This window comes from Apteryx mantelli, chromosome 15, assembly GCF_036417845.1.
Source record: "Apteryx mantelli isolate bAptMan1 chromosome 15, bAptMan1.hap1, whole genome shotgun sequence".
NCBI classification, from domain to species: domain Eukaryota; kingdom Metazoa; phylum Chordata; class Aves; order Apterygiformes; family Apterygidae; genus Apteryx; species Apteryx mantelli.
Genome location: NC_089992.1, coordinates 22233727 through 22253513, shown reverse-complemented (window position 1 = coordinate 22253513; position 19787 = coordinate 22233727). Strand labels below are relative to the sequence as shown.

General features: G+C 36.6%; 1 protein-coding gene across 4 annotated transcripts in view; it reads left to right on the top strand.

The window, feature by feature from the left end:
- The window catches only part of SCAPER (S-phase cyclin A associated protein in the ER), a 197943-nt gene that overhangs the window by 128526 nt on the left and 49630 nt on the right, over window positions 1–19787 (top strand). For all 4 annotated transcript variants that reach the window (XM_067305181.1, XM_067305183.1, XM_067305185.1 and 1 more), the window contains exons 24-25: window positions 5408–5523; window positions 16814–16937. In XM_067305181.1, coding sequence (XP_067161282.1) covers window positions 5408–5523; window positions 16814–16937 — 240 coding nt within the window. The remainder of the gene's footprint in view (window positions 1–5407; window positions 5524–16813; window positions 16938–19787) is intronic.

The following is a 19787-nucleotide window of genomic DNA, read 5'->3' as shown; positions in this document are numbered from 1 at the left end:
GAGACACGGGGAATTCAGATCCGTTAAGGTGCTGTAAGAGGCAGGTAAGTAAGGCAGGCACACTTGCCTGTCTGCGGGGAGCTTGCTTGGTTGTTTGCCATGATAAAAAAAAAGAAAAGAGCAGGAACTTTATAAGTTTATTAAAATGTTTAGTTCATAATTCATCCATAAAATTGTTACATGATTTGTTTAATCTGTTATTGTTTGTTTGCTTTGCGACACGTGCGTGAGCATGTACACGCACGCTCTTCTAAAGGCGTACTTGATTCCTACGCTGGTGCACTGAACCTGGTTGCTGTATGTACTAAATGACAAGTTTATAATGGTCCAGAGATGAGGGTTACATGTTTAATATCACCTTAGCTGTGTTGGCTTTCCTCCTGTACAAACATGATCACTGTATTTCATGGTGACACAGACTTGTGAAGGGACAAAGAAAACAAGTCTTTTTTTTTTCTCTTGTATTGCTTTTTGGTGATACATCCACATTCTCAAAATTACATCTCTCTTACTGTTATAAAGGTTCAATCAATTTTGGTGGCATTCTGAAGGCTTTTTTACCCCCACCTCTGCTCTTAAGAAGTGCATAGAAGACAGTAGTAGTCATTTTTGCCAGCACGTTCATTTGACACTCATGTCCTCTTCACCAGATAACTTCAAAGCTTTGAAATCTTTATATACTTAGAAATCTAATTGTTTTAAAATGTTATTAGAAATAGTTGTTTATTTCTGCAATTATATATGGTCAAAGCAAAGCAGCTTTACATACTGTTACATACTGTTCCAAAACCCATTGCATATATTGTTATTTTCTTCCGATCCACAAACACAAATCCCATTATACGGGTTGCCTTTGCTGAATAACCTTCCCAATGTAAATCTGCAGCCTATTCCCAAAGAACAGTTTCTGTAGTGAAGTTGTGAAATGGGCCTCAGATAAACATCTTGCTAAGTAATTTGGGAGACTAATTTAGAAGTCTGGGGGATTCTTTCACAGAGCAAAGAACAGGCCTTTCTGGTCGGTGCCCTTTCCAAATAGGGATTTAATGTTTACTCCCAACAGGGTCTGTCATTTTTCATACTCATGTCGTGCCTGTCACCTTGCTCTGCTCAGTGCCTTGGGTACAACCTGAGTAAAAGTGGTAGTTGCCTGAACGGGCTTTCATTCTGACACAGATTCAAACGGTGGCCAGTTTAAATAAGAATATTATTTGATCAAGTGGTTTGGATAACTTATTTACCTCAGTCTACTTCTTTGAATTTCTAATATGTTTTAATATGTATCAGCTAATATAGGCTTTAGCACTACAGAACATTATGCAAGTTTAGATCATATTTTGAAGGATATAGGTTTTTAGGGAAAAAAGACTAATTGGATGAGATACCCTGCTCCCATATGTTTATGCTTTAAGAAAGAGTTCTTCAGATAAACTTACAAATATGTCAAGATTTGAAAATCACTTCAAGTAAAAATTATTTTAGACATGTATTTAAAAATAATTTGGTGTTATTTGACTGCTATACTTCAGAGATAAAATGACAAATTTTTTTAGCACTGGGGGGTTCATCCTTGGTACTGAGCTCAGCTTCCAACCTGAGGTCACAGGATGCTGCGGACAGCTGAGAGCATCGCCTGAACCCAACTGCTTTCTGCCCGGCTGCCGCAGACACCGCAGTTGGGCAGCGTTCCCCCCGCAAGCGGCGGTAATGCAGTATTCAGGTGACACTTTGCTCCTCTGCGTCCAGGGCATGTTTTCCCCTTGGTCCCACAACCTCTGCTGACCCAAGGCTAAGTGCAGGAGCTGCCCCTGATCCTGGCAGCCCGACAGGGCCGCGCGGCACGGTTGTATGGTGGTGCAGCTCCCTCTGCACCAGCAGGTACCCTTGGAATTGCCGCTGCGCTCCGATAAATAGGTGCAGGGCTCTTGGCCTGCTGTGACCTCCCTCCTTCTGCAAAGAGACCTTGGAGGCAAGTACCTTAAAGAGCAAGCCAAAAGGCAGCGGTGCAGCAGTGCTCCTGGTCACTGGGTGGCCGTTTTATAGACCTTCGTAAGCATGGCAAACAAACGATTTGCTCTTGCATCTTTCCAGGCTTTGGAGCTGTTTTGTGTTTCTTCCTTCTAAGTTTTTTTTTTCCTCTCTCTCTTTCATAGACATACTTACTGATTTCCACCCCACCCCACACATCAAAATGTGAAACTGTTTTTTATGAATAATCTCAAGAGTGGAATAATAGGACTGAAAACTAAATGATACTAAATTGGGAGAAATTACAAATTCACTTCTGTTTGATAGAAAACTGCAGTAGTAAAGGAAATCCTCTAAAATGTAAGCTTGTATTTTAGCTAAGTGTTAGACAAAACTGAAATGCACTCTGAAAAAAAATCTGTCTTTACAGAAGTGATGGTGAAAAGGCTTCAGTTAGGAGGGGAAGGAGAGCACCTACTAAGTTAGACATATTTGCAATGTGATGCAGAGCTTCAAAAGTGAATATTCTTTTTGAATGTGTTTGTGAAGATATCCTATCAGAACAGAGAGATGTTATAGCTCTTTTTGAGCGTGGTTCTGGTTGACTGATTTGAAAGAAAATGTTCTTTTCTGGACACTTCACTATTAGGTACCTACTGAGAAAAGAGTTATGGAAAAAATGCAGATAATTGATATTAAAATATTACATGAAAAATAAAGGAAAAGGATGAGTTTAGCATTAATTAATACACCATAGTTAAGAAACAGGCCACGTGGAAAAATGTAGCAATGTACAATTTCAAAAATGAAGTAATTACTAAGGAGGGAACAAAACGAGTGTAATAAAATGGGGTATAACTCAGAGTAACGGGATGAAATAGAGAAAGGGCATATTTGGTCTAAATGACAGGAAAGACTTCTTCGCCATGGGCTCTAATAGGTTGTGGCATAATCTCCTATGAGAAATAGGGAAAGTGGGAAGTCTTTGGCATACTAAAAACTAGAGTGGCCATAGCGCTAAGAAATACACTGCAGCAAATAAGTTGTCATGTCACATAACTGGTCTTTTTCATTTTTGCATCATGATGCACATGATGATCACGTAGTAGTTCCTGTGAGCATTTTTCTACACTGAAAGTGCATGTGTGTTGATTGCCAAGAAAAGCTAGCACTTGAAATAACAAAATACGTCACTACGTTTGTGACGAGCTGAAGAGGAAATTGGTACCTTTGAAAGGACGGAGGCTTTGTCCGAGGGACGCTGAACACTGCAGAATTTTTGGAATAGAGAGAAAAGAAGAAAAAATTTGAGAACCGCTGCAGTAAGCCGCTGCACTATCCAGTTCATGATGGGAATACTCTTTGGTTGTCTTTTCCTTATGAATATATCAGGAAGTTGATGGGAAAGCATCACAGGAGAGGCAGCACTTATTGTAGATTTATTGCAGTCGTACTTCAGGTTGGTCATGCTGGCAGCTGCCATACCATGTTGTATCAAAGGTTCCCAGCTCAGGGTTGCTTAAGGAGGCTTTTGTTTGTTCGTTTGTTTGAAGTTTTTCGAATTAGAAGAGAGGAAGAGGAAGTAGAGAAGGAGAATGTGAGTAAAACTCAAATCTTAGGGCACACTTACCAGGCTAACTGCACAGAAATTGACTGTTAGAAATTATATTTAGTAATTAGCCTGTGGGGAACCACTGGCTGATTAGCTTAAGTAATGGGTAAGTGGGCACACAGGCTTCCATTCATTTGATGCTAGTTATTCCTTTGCTGGCAAACCTTTTGGCTGTGTGGAAATCTACAGGTGGTTCATATTCATTGCGCAAAGTTGTTTCTTTTTTAATATCTGACTTCCCTGTTCAGACAGAATTTTTCTGGAGCTTGAGGACAAGTCATTTAGAATGCAGATGTTTGCTTGAGAGAAAGTTGTGTTCTTTTACTTAAAAAAAAAAAAAAAGACTAAAATACATACTATTGTATTTACATATGACTTCTAATTCTTCCAATTCTCTTCTTAGAATTCTTCTAATTCACTGAAAAATTTACAAATGATTTTTCATTGACTAAAATATCTTCAGCATTAACAAAATTAACATGAGTGAATAAAAAACAGCCAATAAAGCAACACAAAATTAGCACTTTAGAGAAAAAAAAAGATCTTATGTTTTCTTTTAAACAGTAGGAGACAAAACACTTCTGGAGGTAAGGAAAAGGGTATGAATAACTTCTAAAATCCTGTATTTGCTCCAGCAAAAGCTCAGTCATCTGCAAACTTTAGGAATAACAGTATAAAGGTATTTGAGTGCAAAATCCTGTTAAGTGGAAGTTCAAAGGGGAGGCCTAGAATAAGAAAAGGCTAATCTAGAAGCTTTGAACACCTACAAAACTAGATTAAAATGTTTATAGGCAACAACACAGTATAAGGAATGCAAAAGAAGCTAAATGTGAATGCAGTAGTTCAAATCTGAGAACAGTTGTTCTGCTGCATTTTGAATAAGTTGCAAGCAATGGATTAGACAAAGGACCTGGAGATCCTAATTTGAGTTGCCATCAGTTGATCAGCACCTAATTAGAAAAGGAATAACCTGCACACATCATCTAAGTGACCTTTTCAAACTTTACCTCTATAGACTTCTGCTCCCATAACTGAAGCATTATCAAAAATCACGTCTAGTTTTTTAACCTGATTGTCAAACTCCAAACAATTATTTGAGAAGACAGAAAAGACAATCAAATGGTATCCTAACAACAGTGTCTTTCAGGTGGCATTTCTGTCTTCCCAAGATTAAGGATAAAATACCTCTAACACATCTAACTAGTGATAATATTGGGCTTTCTTCTGGAGCAGAGCCTGGACTTGTGGAGTCCACATGCTGTGAAATATGTAACCAGGTATCACCAACATATGGTGGTACTCATGTTTTAAAGTGATCTGTCTAAGCTATTTTATGCACACATTGAACAAATGAGGGAACAAGCCTGGACATGTTCTCATTTGGGGAAAGTCTGTAAGAAAGAGGAGGTGCCCCTCCACAGATTGTCTGCATTCTTTAAATGATAAAAAAAGCATTGAAGTACAGCTACAAAGGTAACAGCAACAGATAATGATTAACTTTGTTAAAATCTCTAGAACAATGTCATCACAAAAAATGCTTGCAGCATTCATCTGTATTACCTGTTTATAGTATATGATGATACTTGAGTGTATATATTATCTTCAAAAAAATACCAAGAGCTTCAGCTTCTGCCTTTTCTAAAGAATACTCTTCCCTGTGCATTGGCAGTGAATTGATCTAATCAGAAATGTTCAACATGGTAAATATATGTATTAAGGATTTCCTACAATGATGTGAAAACTCAGGGCATGGTCTTCTAGGCATATCTTTTATCTAGGAATTTCTTGAATTTCTCTTGATTCTCCTCTGTGTTTGTGTTTCTCTAGAACACAGCAGATCAAGTGGCATTTCGGATTGCAGGAGGACTGACGACCCTTGAACATATTCTTCAAACAGTGACTTCTTCCACCAATCTGAATGCAGTTTCACGGATTACTGTTAAGTAAGTATGATCAGTCCTTTGTTTGCCACTTGGAATTTTAGATTATTCATTTCATGTCATTGGTGTAACTGCTGCTTCTTCTTATAGTCCAATGCTGAAGTTAAAAGAAAATATCTAGTGCTGTCTTCTGTGCTGTTGTAGAAGGTGAAGGACATTTTCCATTCAACCTCTAGTTTTAAACTTTTTATTTCTGGCTATGATGTATTTGAGTGGTGACATCAGAGAAGATGTCACCTCTCAAAAAGGTGTCACTTCTCAAAAGAGAAGGTACATATCTTTTGAAATTAGACTGTAAAGATCTGTGGGAAGTGAGGGCCTTTTCTTGAAGGGTTGACATTCACTGTAGTCTGACTGCTGTTAAAATGAAACGGTTGTTCCAGGGTGCAGCTAGCTGAAAGGGCTTCTACAAAGAGGTAAATCAAAATTCCCTTGGATTAGAGGAATATGTCTTTACAGCGCGTAAGAATAGAAGAGTTGAAATGTCTAACCCCTGAAAAGGAGGTGGTGACTAAACAGAATTTCTGGAAAAACTGATAACTCAAAAGCATGCTTTTTTTTTTTTTCCTAATCTCTAACTGTAATTTCCATTCAAAAGCCCATTCATGTTTTCAGAGCAGAGTAAAGGACATTTTTAGTACAAAAAGAACCCATTCCAAGATATTCTGTTGTGTACCATTGTCATCATTTGTTTGTAGACACATTTTAATATTGTAATAATTAGAATTTAAGCACTACATTGTGTGGTTTGGGATCTAAACTGTTGTTAATATGTTATGGGACGGGTGTGAAGTGCTAGGGAAGACCACCAAGAAAAAAAAAAGTGCTTTCAATTTCCTCACTTGCTCTTTGAAGAGAATGAAATTGCTCCATTCCTGTAAATCATGCGGAATGCTCTTCTGCAGGTCCAGCCAGTGCCACTGATGAGCGTATCCTGAAGGGGTCCTAGGATGAGTGACTCAGCAGCAGCCTTTGCACTTCTTATTTTGCAGAAGCTGTAATTTTAATTGATCCTCATCCACATAGGAGAAGTTTTGCAAAGGAAGAGCTGCACTGTGTGTTTAAGCAAAGCCACATAAGGCTTTGCTTAAATTTAGCTTTACATTTTTAGAATGTGCATCTTGCCCCTTTTTTTTTTCTTTCATTTTAGGAACAGTCTCACTTTGGCAACCTTTGTTGAGAAAGATTGAGAATATTGTGTTTACATTACTGTAAAAAAATTGTTTAAAGTTTGTTAGACAGTATGAGAATGTATTAGTTCTGAAAGGAATTTGCGTGCTAATAAATAAAGCTCCATGTCAGCTACATTTGTATAACAGCAAAAACATTCAAGGAGATTTATCAGAGGTTTTCCCCCGTCTTATGACGCAGTAACTGTCTATCTTGTATCCATTTCAGATTAGTATAAATGGTTTCTCTCTTTCCTGAGCATATTCATGAGCAAGTTATGAAAAGAATTAAAAAATCATTCAAAGATATTTTTGTTTAAAATGTTGTTCTATTAACACAAGTTTTCAACTGTCTGTATTTACAGAACAAATATTAAGGAAGAAGAGAGATTAATATTAACTCTGATAGTTTTATGTTTAAAAGATCCACAGAAAGACATTCTTAAAAAGGACTTAGCGTCACTACTGAAATGTAGTGTTTCGTTCTACTTTACTGCAAACTGCAGTCTTCAGTTAGTATTAGTAGAATAACTGTTCTTTTTTAATGTAAGGAAAACAAATTGCAGTAGTAGAAAAGATGAATTTAAATTCATTTTGTCTAACTGAATAACTGAGTGTGTTATCACTTAATCATAATAGAATAATTAATCAACATTGCGTACATGTAGAGAAGGTGGTAGCTGGTGGACCAGCCTTACAAGTATGTTGAAAATAAGAATAAAGTTGAGGAAATTTCCTTTTTTATAAGGACCTCACTGCTGAATGGAATCCCTAGATCTCTACCTCTAGTCCCTGAAGTACAAATAGTTTTCTGTGAACTGTTGAAAGTCTTGAAAGCTGAGCCCCACAGTGGTACTTAGGGAGAGGCATAAATATTGCTCCATCTTTGTAGCAAAGCTTTTAAATACCAGCATGGTCATACTGCCATCGTGACCAATGTGCTTGTGCCTTGGAGGAGTGCCAAGTTACCTCCTACTGCCAGAGCTCAGATCTTTCTTGCATTGAGATCAGCTGATTACAAATAGAGGGATGTGATCTATTTGCAATTAGAGGCACTCCAAGCACTGTGTGAAATTTAACTGTGTTTCTGCTTATATTTATAACCCTTTTAACCAGATAGACTTGCATTTTTGGAATTCAGTTGATAAACTTCCATTCGTTACTGCTCAGAGATCATATCTAAAACATAGCTATAAATTACTTACTAATATGATTTAAAACAAAAGTAGGACATGTGAGGAAAATTCACTATGATAGTTTATTGACTTCTTACTCCTGAAGAAAGAAATCCGTAAAGCTGATACGGTTATATTCCTTTTTCTGTTGTTCTGAAGACTGTGAAGCACCTTTGGTTTGTTCCATTCGTGAATCAAATACAAAGCCTGACTTTCTGTAAAGTATTGGAAAATGCTGAACATTGTCTTCTAAAGTTTCAGTCACTATTGAGTGTAAGCCAAGTTTTCAGACAGTGTCCTTCCTGTCGATTATTCATGCCTTCACTTGTGCGCGTGAATCACTAAAATACTTTTAAAACTTAATAGAGAAATTTTGCAGTTGTCTGAAACATAAAAAGTCTATTGTTTTTCAAGTTTAAATGTTAGTATTCTAAAATTATGAAGAACATTCTTCAAAAATGAAGCATTATCTTTGGTAAATCAGTGCAAATGCCTAAAATAACACGGGCACTCATTCAGAAGGGAGCAGCAGCTCCTTCCATGTGCCGGGAGCGCTCTTGCCGTAGGCAAGGCACAAAGCATGCGCCAGACGTCGTGGATGGTCTGTAGCAAGGAGCTAGACCCCACTTTTAGGTGACCTGTTGCATTGATACTCGGAGAGAACTTCCAGCTCTCAGTGCTGGATCTGCCAACCCTTTTCAGCCTCATTCCCTTCTCTGCACATGAAGCAGTTGGCGATTTGCTATTAGGACAGTCCCATCTCTCCTAAAGAAAAGCAAGCTGGCCAGAGGCAAGTAGCCTGAAGGCCACCAGTTGGGTCATCCTGCCCATATCGGTGAATATTAGTTGGGATGAATATTACCGAGGACTTTCCAGTTCCTTATAGTTGGACAGTTTGGAGATTCTCAGTTTGTTGACTGAAGTGTAAATGAACTAGGTAGATTTTATTCAGACCTATTATATGACTGAAACTAAGAACTTGCCTATTGGGTCTTAGACCAGTGCAAATAAGAGAAGCAGATCTTTAATTCTTCATAATACAGTTTTCGTAATGGAAGTGCTAAGCCACAGTATCAAACTTCAGCTGTTTCTCAACTCTATTAATCGACATGTGAAAGAAGTATATGTTTATGATTATCTTTAAAATAATGAACCTAGCATTAGGACTTAGATTATGTCTGGTGCAGTAAATAAAATATGTGTATTGATATATTTTCAGCTTTGGTCATGATTCTTCCAGATGGCACTTTTTCCCCAAGAAGCAGTTGCTGAGATCAGAGTTAATACAATTCCATAAGTAGCAGATTGTGATACTGTACCCAATATATGTCATAGAGCTTACTATTAAATGCGAATGTGTATTGTTATTCATCCTATTATGCTATCTTAATGTGAGGGTGCAAAACGGTGTCTAGATGATAAGGGACTGGAACGGAGCTTTTCAAATAGATTTCTTTGTATCTTTTCAGATGATTTTATTTTTTCAACAGAATCTCTTCTTAGTTATAATGCAATTTGTGATTCATGTATTTATATCTCTAAATATTACTGAAAAACTTAACTACTGGTGTATTTTCCATATGATTGATTGCTCATATTTGTAATTATCCTTCTCTTGTATTTTATTCTTACAACTTTTCAAGGTCACTTGCTGCAAAACAACAATAAAAATATTCCATTTAGTAGATATTTTGAGCAGGCAATTTAGAATACATGAATGAATTCGTAATGATATTGTTGATTATAACTATACTGCCTTGCAGAAATTTTGAAAGTCACTTCCTTAGAAAAATAGCTGGCTTTCTTTACCAGTAAAATTCTCTCAGTACAAATAGTAAATTGAAAATTGGGGTTGTAAATTACACATATACTTTATGCAAATCCTCTGTACATTGATGCTTTTCACCTTTGGAGGCTGTGGACATACAAATGTTCCTAACTGTTTCTTTATATGACTATCTAGAAAGTATTCATTTTTCAGATAAACATGAAAAATGTAATAAAACTCAGTTCTGTGAAGGTATCAGAATTTCCACTAGACTGTGCCGTTTTCGCAGTCATGCATCTTCTTTTCGTTATGAGATCATAAGGCAATCTAGCAGTAGCTGGTACATTGAGCTTGATTTAAATATTTTTATATCTTGAAATATTAATTACTTTTTCTTAATTTAATTGCAAATGCCTTTTTTCTTTTGAAAAAATGATTTCATGTCATTCGTGAAAATATAACCAAATAGCATTATAAGCATCTGAAGGCATTGTATTTTAGAAATTATACATAGGGTTGCACTTTATTTAGTGCATGATCCTGCTCTAAATCTAGCTTTTTTCAGGCAATATACTTTTTAGCTTGTGTTTGATCTCAGTAGCGCTGCTGGGTTTTGTTGTTTTTTAAATCCAGATCCTTTTTGAGAATTGCTAACATATAATGCATGCTTATGTAGCCTTTTTATAAGGAGAAAACATTCTATATTGAAATTAAAAACTTAAATGAAAATATAATGTATGCTAGAAGTATCACAGTGAATTTTGGGCTGTTGGATGTGGTGCAGACCCTCTGCTGATGATTTCTGAGCTGCTCTTTCTCCTGTGGAAGAACATATTTTATGTGGAGCCTGTAAGCGAGCTGCTGCGAGCAGGCAGCAGTTCCAGAGGGTGTGACCTTCTGCAAACAGTCTGAAACAGGCTCAAACTTGGCTGCTTTAGAGAAACCATTTTTATGTCTATTAGCATGGGATCCCTGAAAGTACTTAAGACAAATTCTTGAAAAGTGTTTCTTTAAATACAGAATGCTTGAGAGAGTTTCGGAAACAAAGAATAGTCACAGAATATATTTAGTTCTTTAAGTGGAGAAGAAAATTTGTATAAAATTTCTCCATGCTTAATTTTTGAAATTCTTTTGAAATTCTTTTTCTTTGTTTTGTGCTATGATATAACTTAGATTACTGACTTCGTAAACTTTGAATCTAATGAAGCAGCATTTTCAGTGCTTAAAGGCAAAATAAAGCCCTCCTGTGGAAATAAGTTGAATCAAGACCATTTATTAATTGCCTTCCAGCCTTCCCTAGCCAAGCATGCTTTGCTGAAGGACACCCCTGTACTTAGCTAAGATTGTCTGTGCGCTGTTGCAATATTTAACCATTTGTACTCATCCTAAATTGGGAATTTGTTGTTTTGTGATGAGGGTAAGCTATTTACAAGGAGGTGAGGAGATTACATGGGCTGTTATCTACATCTTTCTCCAAAATCCTGGCAGCATGGTGCAGCTCAGAACTTTAATCCCATGTCTACAAGATAAAGCTTTATTAACAAAAGATTTGACAATATGCCTGTTGTTTTGTACTGTCCAGATTGGTAGTCAGACCAGCAGGACAGCAAACGCTGTGAAAAAGATGTGACATTTGTATGAGACGGATGATGCATTTGGTGTTGGGGCAATTTTCTTCCTCTTCAAATAAAGCACTGAAAAAGGAGAAGAGAAAGCGTGGGATTATAGCAGGTTTATTATTGGTGTTAATGTACAAATTAGTGTCCAGCTGCATTATTTCTTAAAGTGGCGTTTTGTAATTTTCCTGATATTTGTTCAGTTTTCCAGAGAATAAGACAAATTCAGCATAATTTCAAGGGGTTTCAGAGTTTTATGATATTTTTTCCTACGCCTCCACTGAAAACCAAATGGGAACTGCATAGCAAAACAATTTCATGACTAAAGATCAAGACCTGAACACGATCCCTGTCTTCTGCGGTGCCTTGCATAAGGGCATTTAGCCCCTTTGTGCCATGACGTGTTACTGGCCTTGAAATTGTAACAAATCTGCTAACAGGAGAGTTGGGGTTTAACTAATTAACATTTGTAAAATCCTTTGAGTTCCTTGGGTGACTAGCACTTTTAAATACAAATTAGCAGTAGTTGTAATGAACAAAGGAGGACTCTTGTTACAAGTTCAGACATGATAGAAATTAAAGGTGTTTTTATTATCATTTATCTTCTCTATTCATAGAACTTCTTGCATCATTCATTTAAAGCAGTTATCATCATGATAAAACAGCTTGGACCAGAATTATATGTGTAATAAGTAGAAAATAGTGCCTGCATAATATCATGGACGGGATTGATACAAATTGGTAGCATTTTCAGTAAAAATTGCAGATTATGAGGTGAGAACTGTTTTCATAGGTTGCTCTTTGTCATTTTTACCTGCTTTATGAGCATACCTTTCTTGGCCTGCACTGTCACTGTTCGTGCAGTTCTGTAGGATTGTTCCCAACTTTTGTTACCTGAAGTGCAAAACAAGCTTTCTTACCTCCTTGCAAGGTTATTCCCTCCAGAGAAACATTCACTGAAAACTTGGTACAAGGACATAAAGACAGTCTAAAGAGAATGATCTCTTTGCAGGTTCAACATCCAAAACCTGTAGCATCTGTCTCTCTTCATGGGGTGCTCTTGCTATTTGTCTCAGAGCTGGATTTCAGGCTGACAGAGCTCAAGAACAAAGCAATATTGCCTTACCTTGCTATATACAAACAAATTTTTATAACGAAAGGAGCTCTTGAACTGTGATTAAACTTTTTGATCGAGAGCCAGATCTTGCAATGAAGTAACTGGTAAGCCAGCGGCTAGAGAGGTCTATCGGATCCTATCGCACCTGTAAACATCAAGGGTAAATTAATTGTTTGATTGTCACTTGTCGTGTAATAGTTTATTCAGAGAGCAGGATTCAGAATGAGACTCTGCTCTAGTTTTGGAAGTGTCTTAAAGGAGAGCTTGTGATGAGTTTTGTTTTCTCTTTATTAATTGTGATTACCGTTGGAGCCCATTTTTTAAACAGACAACCTTAAATAATGTAAAATACAGACTAAATATTAATTTTGAATCTTTAATTTCTTTGAGGGTTCCTGAGGGAGTCATAGGCCACGTGAGTGAAGTACAAAGACCTGTGCAGTCTTCAAGACTTAAAACTGGAATTTTTACTTTAAAATCAATTTTCTGTTTCAACTCATATTCACAGCTTGATTTATTAATCATTCCACTATATGATCATTCTGTCCGTTTCTTTTTGGTAAAAGCTGGTTTCCCATTTCCTCTCAGCTCAGTTTTTTGAATAGCAATACCGATTGCTTTCTTTCCCTGTCAGTGCTGCAAAACATTCAAACTGGGTAAAAATGGTAGTTCGCAACCAAGTAACCCAGCCTAAATTTGATAGTGTTTAGTTTTACATTATTTCACAGCAAAATTGAGGTTTTGGGGTGGGTTTCTTCATCAATAATCGAAGTGTTTTCATTTACCATCTCCTGAAGTTGAAATTAATGTGAAAAAGCTTTATACTTGAAACAGGTAAATATTACACGTTGACAATGCCTTGATTTTTGTAGAGCAAAAGTTGTGACTTCTCCCCTGCGTATCCTGGTGCACTGCCATGCACTAGTTGTCCAGCCACACACACTATTGCTTTCTCAATATTTTAAATAAAGGGTACGGTTTGTCAGCTTGTTGATACCAGACAAACTGGGGAAAGTGGAGATGTACTAGCATAAAAGAAGATCACACGGAGACATACAAATGGTTGGGATCCAGCTTGAAGATGCTGATTAAAATGAATCCTCTTCCTATTTCTTTGTATTCATGCAAAATAAATATAATGTACAGATACATATTTTTGTCTAGCTTCAAAACAGATTTCTTTTTTGGATCAAAGTCTGTGTATCATAATGAGTGTTTTTATAATTGGATTTACTCCAGAGGAAAGCCTTACATCACAGGGTAGACTTCTTATGTGGTTTGAGTATACATGCTGTCTAACAGCTTTAAAGCTGATTTGCGGATGTGATACAAAGTTTAGAGCAACATCAGTGATCGATAAACAGCTGCTTTACATGTGAGGCTCAGGCTTCATTGTTTCAACACAGTTTTGATATCGCTTGAGATATCAGTTTTGTAATTATGTGCAATTAGAGCTTTGAACAGGCAAAAAAGCAAAAGTATTCAGGTTTTCAGCCTATTGATTTTAACTGGTAGATGAATAAAGTTCTTGCTTTTCATTCACAGTGTTCAGCGCTCGTCTGGGAGGCCTTGCGCGGAAATGGTGACAGTTGACAGCTGCTGTTCTCTTAATAAGATTAAAGTAAAGAAATTAGTTGTGCTGTGTTTAATCTGCCATTTAACACTGCGAACCACCTGGGGACTGCTGCTGGGCTGACACTTCCCATTCGGAATTTAAAAAAATTGTAGGACTGAATCTTAGTTCAGAACATGTTTAAATACAGTCGAATCATCACAAAGCATAGTTAGCAGGCTTATGATATCAATTAAAAGTACCCTTCTTGTTGTGAAAAATTAATTTGACATCCATTTGCTTATGCCCCCTTTTGGGATGCATTATTTGAATCTCTGAAAATTCAAATACTTTTTCTGACATAAGATTCACTGGGGAAATAAAAAAGCAGGATGCATTATTGCCATTGAATTTGTTCTACATGTAAGTGGGAAGTTTCTGTGTTTTCAAATGTAAAATAAATGTTCCTCTTGGCAATTTTGAAAGTACCATATATCAAGAACTGTATTGTCCTGAATTAACTAAATCATTTTACAAAATTTTGAAACACTGTCAAAATAAATTAATCTACCAATTTTGTATTTGACACTTTGGAAAAATATATCTTTCATATTTAAATATAATTAATCTTTAGAAAGGTGGTGATCTAAAGCATTTTCTTTTCAACTGAAAATAGAAATTACCAAAATAGTTTCATTTCTTTTTCCACCTAAATACACATGCTCACACAGGGCGATAATCTGCTGTAAAAAGTAAAAGTAGGTGCCTACTGAAAATTTTTTCAATATTATCAAGCAAAGTGAAATAAATAAATATCTTTATACAGTCAGGATAGGAAAGAGAACCTTGTTGCAAAGCAGGTTTTTAACAAAAAACAGTATGCCTGTGCAGCATGCTAATTGAATTTTGCATAGGTATTATCATTGTAGGGTGAAAATTAGGTGAAATAGGGGAAAAATTAAGCTGCCATTGCTCAACGAATAATGATTTAATATTGTGTTCCTGTCATGTGAACTGCAGATTGAAAATGATTTAATTAGGCAGTACAGTAAAATTAATTAGCAGTACAGTAACATTAAGATAATTAGTAATATGAAGATGCTCAGAATATTAACAAATAAACACTATCTATTGTCTTCACATTTTTAAAGATCAGGCCAAACAGGTAGTGCTCTTTATTAAATTAGGAATTATTTTTCAAGCTGAAGAAGAGAGAATTCAGAAACACAAAAGAGGAACTTTTACCCTAAATTTTCTGGCTCCTCAGCATTTCTGGCCTCTCCTGGCCTGAGAAATGCAACGTGTGGGCACCAAATGCTGCCGTTCGCCCCTCTGCGAACACGCAATGTCGTGAGCTGTCATAGCAATGGACACAGTATTCACTAAAGCAGCCTTCCTTTCTTATGTAAATAATTTTGTTTAAAAAAAAAGTTTAGGAAAAAATAAAGCATCAAACCCAATTGTATCTTTAGAAATGTTATATTAGTCTGCAGTTTGTAATGTTAGATACCAACTTTGATTATTTCTCTATGATAACTTGTTGGTTGTTGCTGCCAGTCCCACTTTCATATGACCTTTTGACAGTGCTAACAATTTATCTTTTTTTCTTCTATTGAGCCTATTTGAACTTAGTTACATTTTTTTATGCTTAAAAAAAAATCAAAGTAAAAGTTTGTTCCCTTCGGTTTACTTTAGACAAACAACTTGAATTGCTAACCATCTTTATTTATTATTGTATATATTTATGATGTATTTGTGTTGTGTGTCTGTGTGCATACTTGTATAATAACAGTGATAGTTTTTGTGGTAAGCAAAGTCCAAGAAATGAATTTTATGTTTATTCTGAAGTAGTGTTATCCCTGGTCAGATTTATCTTTTCTGGGAGTAAATTCTCTAGGATTGGTCCCAGCTTCTCTGGGAATGGTGTCTTGAGAAAAGCACTTAGTTTGAGCAGATGCAAATTACTGCACGTGGTGCAAAGAATGCTTGGACATGTTGGGTGTAGCTGGGAACTTCTGTGGCCCGTTGTGTTTGCGACTTACTTTCTGCTCTTACTACTGCAAGCCTGCTATCTCTTCCCGCCCAAGATGGGTGTAGGTCAATTGATGCTATTGTAGTTTTACACTGATATTTAAAGACTGTACATCAGCGGTTCACCATGTGTCAGCAGGAGTTTCTGGAAAGGAATCCAACCTGCTCAGTTTTCTTTACTCAGTACGAATTACTTGACTCGCTCCGTTCTTTACTGCAGGATCTCTTCTCTCTAAAGCTGGTCCCAGTGTAATGTGAATTATTTCATACGGGTCTTTTTTTTTTTTTTTTTTTTTTTTTTTTTTGAATATTGTGCTAGCAAAGATTTCTTATACTCACATTATTTGTGATCCAATCATAAACCACAAGAAAAGAACGTTACATGTCCAAATTATGAACTTATCTGATATTCTATATAAGTCTGGTCATGTACTGCCTCTCTAGTATGCCCATAAATTTATATTAGATTTTTACTGAGAAAATGCTGAGAATGCAGGCATGTGCATGCTTATACTTATGAAAATGCATTCAGTGCCTCATGTCACATAGTTCAGGCTTCTAAAAATTGCATATTCCAAGGCACATCGTTTAGTTTTAAACCAAATTCTGAATATAGAAGAATCCAGTAGCTACGCAGTACATGACTTCTGATAAGTATGGCCTCACTGTATTCAAGTCAATATTTATTTAATTTATTTTGTGTTAATTTTTAGTTTTATTTGGAATCCAAGTTTAAGAAAACAAAGTTAAATTACTGAAAGGTGGCTATTTCATGTTCTTCCCACCAATATATTTGCTTTTAATTTACTGAAGGAAAAAGTAACATTGTTATTTTTCTTTTCTTTCTTTCCTTCTGATCTTTTAGGTCGCTCTGCAATGCAGTAAATGCTTACAGCCTGACTTGCAGTAACTGCACAGAAAACTGCACCTATATTCTTTTTAGTAATAAGATCACTTTTCTAATGGACCTGTTGATGCACCAGTTTATGGTATGTAAAATATTTATCTTAATTTAGCAATTGTTTGCACAGTTCACAAATATAGGAGAGGGTTTGGGGTGTGGAACACCAGGAGAAATGAGGAAGTCAAGGCGGAAAATAAGAGGGACGTTCTTTTGTTGTGTGCGTTTGGGACCTGTGCATTTGCTATACGTCCATACAAACTGATACACTTCTGGTAATTAATTCTGCAAAAGCATACATACGAGGAGCTGCAGTGAGTGCACAGTGTTCTATCTTTAACCATTTCTGTGGTTTTCTTCTTTAATTTACCCTGCAGTAATATGTAAAATATAGACTGTTCTGAGTTCTCTGTGTGTGTTTGATTCTGATGTATTTCAATATCTGGAATATAAGTCAGTTCAGTATGTTGCTGTAGTTTGATTTGCTAAAGAGGTTCAACGGCAGGCCTCTTTAACTGTGAAAGTTTTAACTTTCCAATGTTTCATTTAATTTGAAACATCATTAAATATTTTATTTGAAAACTCATTTTTAATTCATTGTGACCTGCTCATCATGAGATATTTAGTTTTGCTTTTCTAGTTATAAATTGTGTGTATGTATTTCCATGAGCCAAGCAGTTTGTTAATTGAAAAGTTATGTTCGTACCTTAAATAATTTACATGGCTCTGTTCGAATCAACAAGCCAGAGGACTGTTGCCGAACACTTTAGGAAAGATCCTGCAAAGGCCTCGACGCAGGCGAAGCGAAGCGGCGTGCAGCCTGCGCAGAGCCCGCTGCGGAGCTGCCGGCTCGCTGCTCTTCGCCGGACCTTTCCGAGGGGGTTGCAGGTGTTGGGCTGCACGCAGCCGTCGCGAGCAGCGCGCGCGTGGTGCTGGGCCAGGCGCAGCCCCGCTCGCTCTCGCAGCGCAAGCCGGGGCCCAGGCTCCGCGGTTAATTACTGGAGAGACACGATCCGTCCGCGCTGTTCAAGTGATGAGATTCATTTGGATGCCAAGCACCTTCCCCTTTCTCAGTGTAGCACCGTGCAAAGCCCCTCCCCAGCTTCTCCTGAAGAAATACTGAGTGGTTTCTCGGCAAATGTCAGCCACCTCGGCATCAAAGATGCTGCATAAGAAAACTGCACTAGGCTTAGAGCTGGTCTCAGTCTGTTGCCAAATGCTACCCTTGAACTGCAGCAAACTGTAATTAAAGCTTAATGTTGCCCTTGATCCACAGTGGGCTTTTATTTCCTTTGCATAAAGTCTCTCATTCTCTTCAGGCAAAATTGGCCCTTAAACTAGCATATCTTCATAATTCCATGAAAAACATATTCAAGTAATTCATTAAAAAAAAAACATATAGTACTGGTTTTCTAACCCTAACCTGTCCTTTTTTTCCTCTCCTGAAAAGACAATAAATCAGATCAAGTTTGAGTTTTTCTTTCTTAAGAAGAAAAAAAAATCACATGGCAAACACTTTTTCTTTTTAATTTGATCACCAAAATGTTAACAGACACCATTAACAGACCCATCTAAAGAGTTTAACTGCCTGCAGTATTCCTAGCTTGGTGAGCTGTATGATGCCTTTGCTCGTGTCATGTGTGTTGCCCCCTTACTGTTGGAAAATAAACCCAAATAATATCAACAGTAATAGATGAGAGCATATATTTGCAGAGCTTTAACAGATTAATAAACAAGTAAAAGTATGCTAGTATTTGCTGAATGCAAAACCAGAAAGAATAAAGTTTAAGAAAACCTTTCTATACATTCTTAAATGCAACAAATTTCAACCTTGTGTCCAAACAGCTTCATGTGGGTTTAGTTTTGCTTTTATTCATCAAAATCTAATGCAATGATTACATAAGCTAAAATTCAGAGCTATACATTTTTAAGAACTGAATTAAAAAAAATCAATTTTTATTGGCAACCAGATATTAATTTTCTTTACACAGTTATAATATTTTTCTCCTTATAGAAAATACTACTTCAGGAATTGCATAAAACAGATTTTTTTCTCTAATGAAAGCTTGGGTATCAATGGGAAATGGTTCGAATATCAGTTGTAGAATATTTCATGTTTTTAGTGACATCCCGCCTGTCCCAGTTAATTATTCAAAGTTTCCTGTTTAGACCTTCCTCCTATCTATCTCATACCTGAGGAACTGGTAGAAAACCTTCTGCAGGCATTTGTTATTATTTTGCCTTTCTTAGCCTCCTTTCCAGCTCAGGTAATGTCTAATTCGGTGGCTATCAAAGTCAGTAGTACTCTTTCTCCTGATTTCAATGGTTAATGGATCAAACCTCTCTACCTACGTTCATGGAAGTCTTGTGGTTATGTTGTAACCCGAGTTATCTGCAGACTTCTATCTCTGCTCTTCTTTGTCTCCTGCAGTTAGAAGATTGTTGTGAAATGATGAGAACTTCTATGATTGTATGTTTTGGAAGGTTTTACACTAAGAGAAATGAGCAATTACATAGGACTGTAGTAAGCATGTAAGGATAGTTTTTTAGTTTGGTTGGATTTTTTTCTGGTCAAGTGATAGCTGTCAAATAATTTTCCGTGAAGATATGTGAAAAGAGCCATTTGTGTAAAACCATACATTTCTGCACATACATTTGTAAATCATTTTTATCTGCTTTGTAAATAGATTGATTTTTATCTATTACAGATGACTGTCCTTTTATGATTTCATGATAATCCTTGAAAAGCATGACAATTTATTTTCTAACTATATGTTCTCAGATAGATCAAAGGGACACTTCACAAAGCTTTTCAGAATAACAAGCTGGACAAGACCGCCTCGTCCAGTAAAATGTCTTAGAAGTTTTTGTTCATTCATTCAGGTCCTTCCCTTCGTAGCACACCTGCTGTTACCAGTTAAAGCATAATACAGACCTA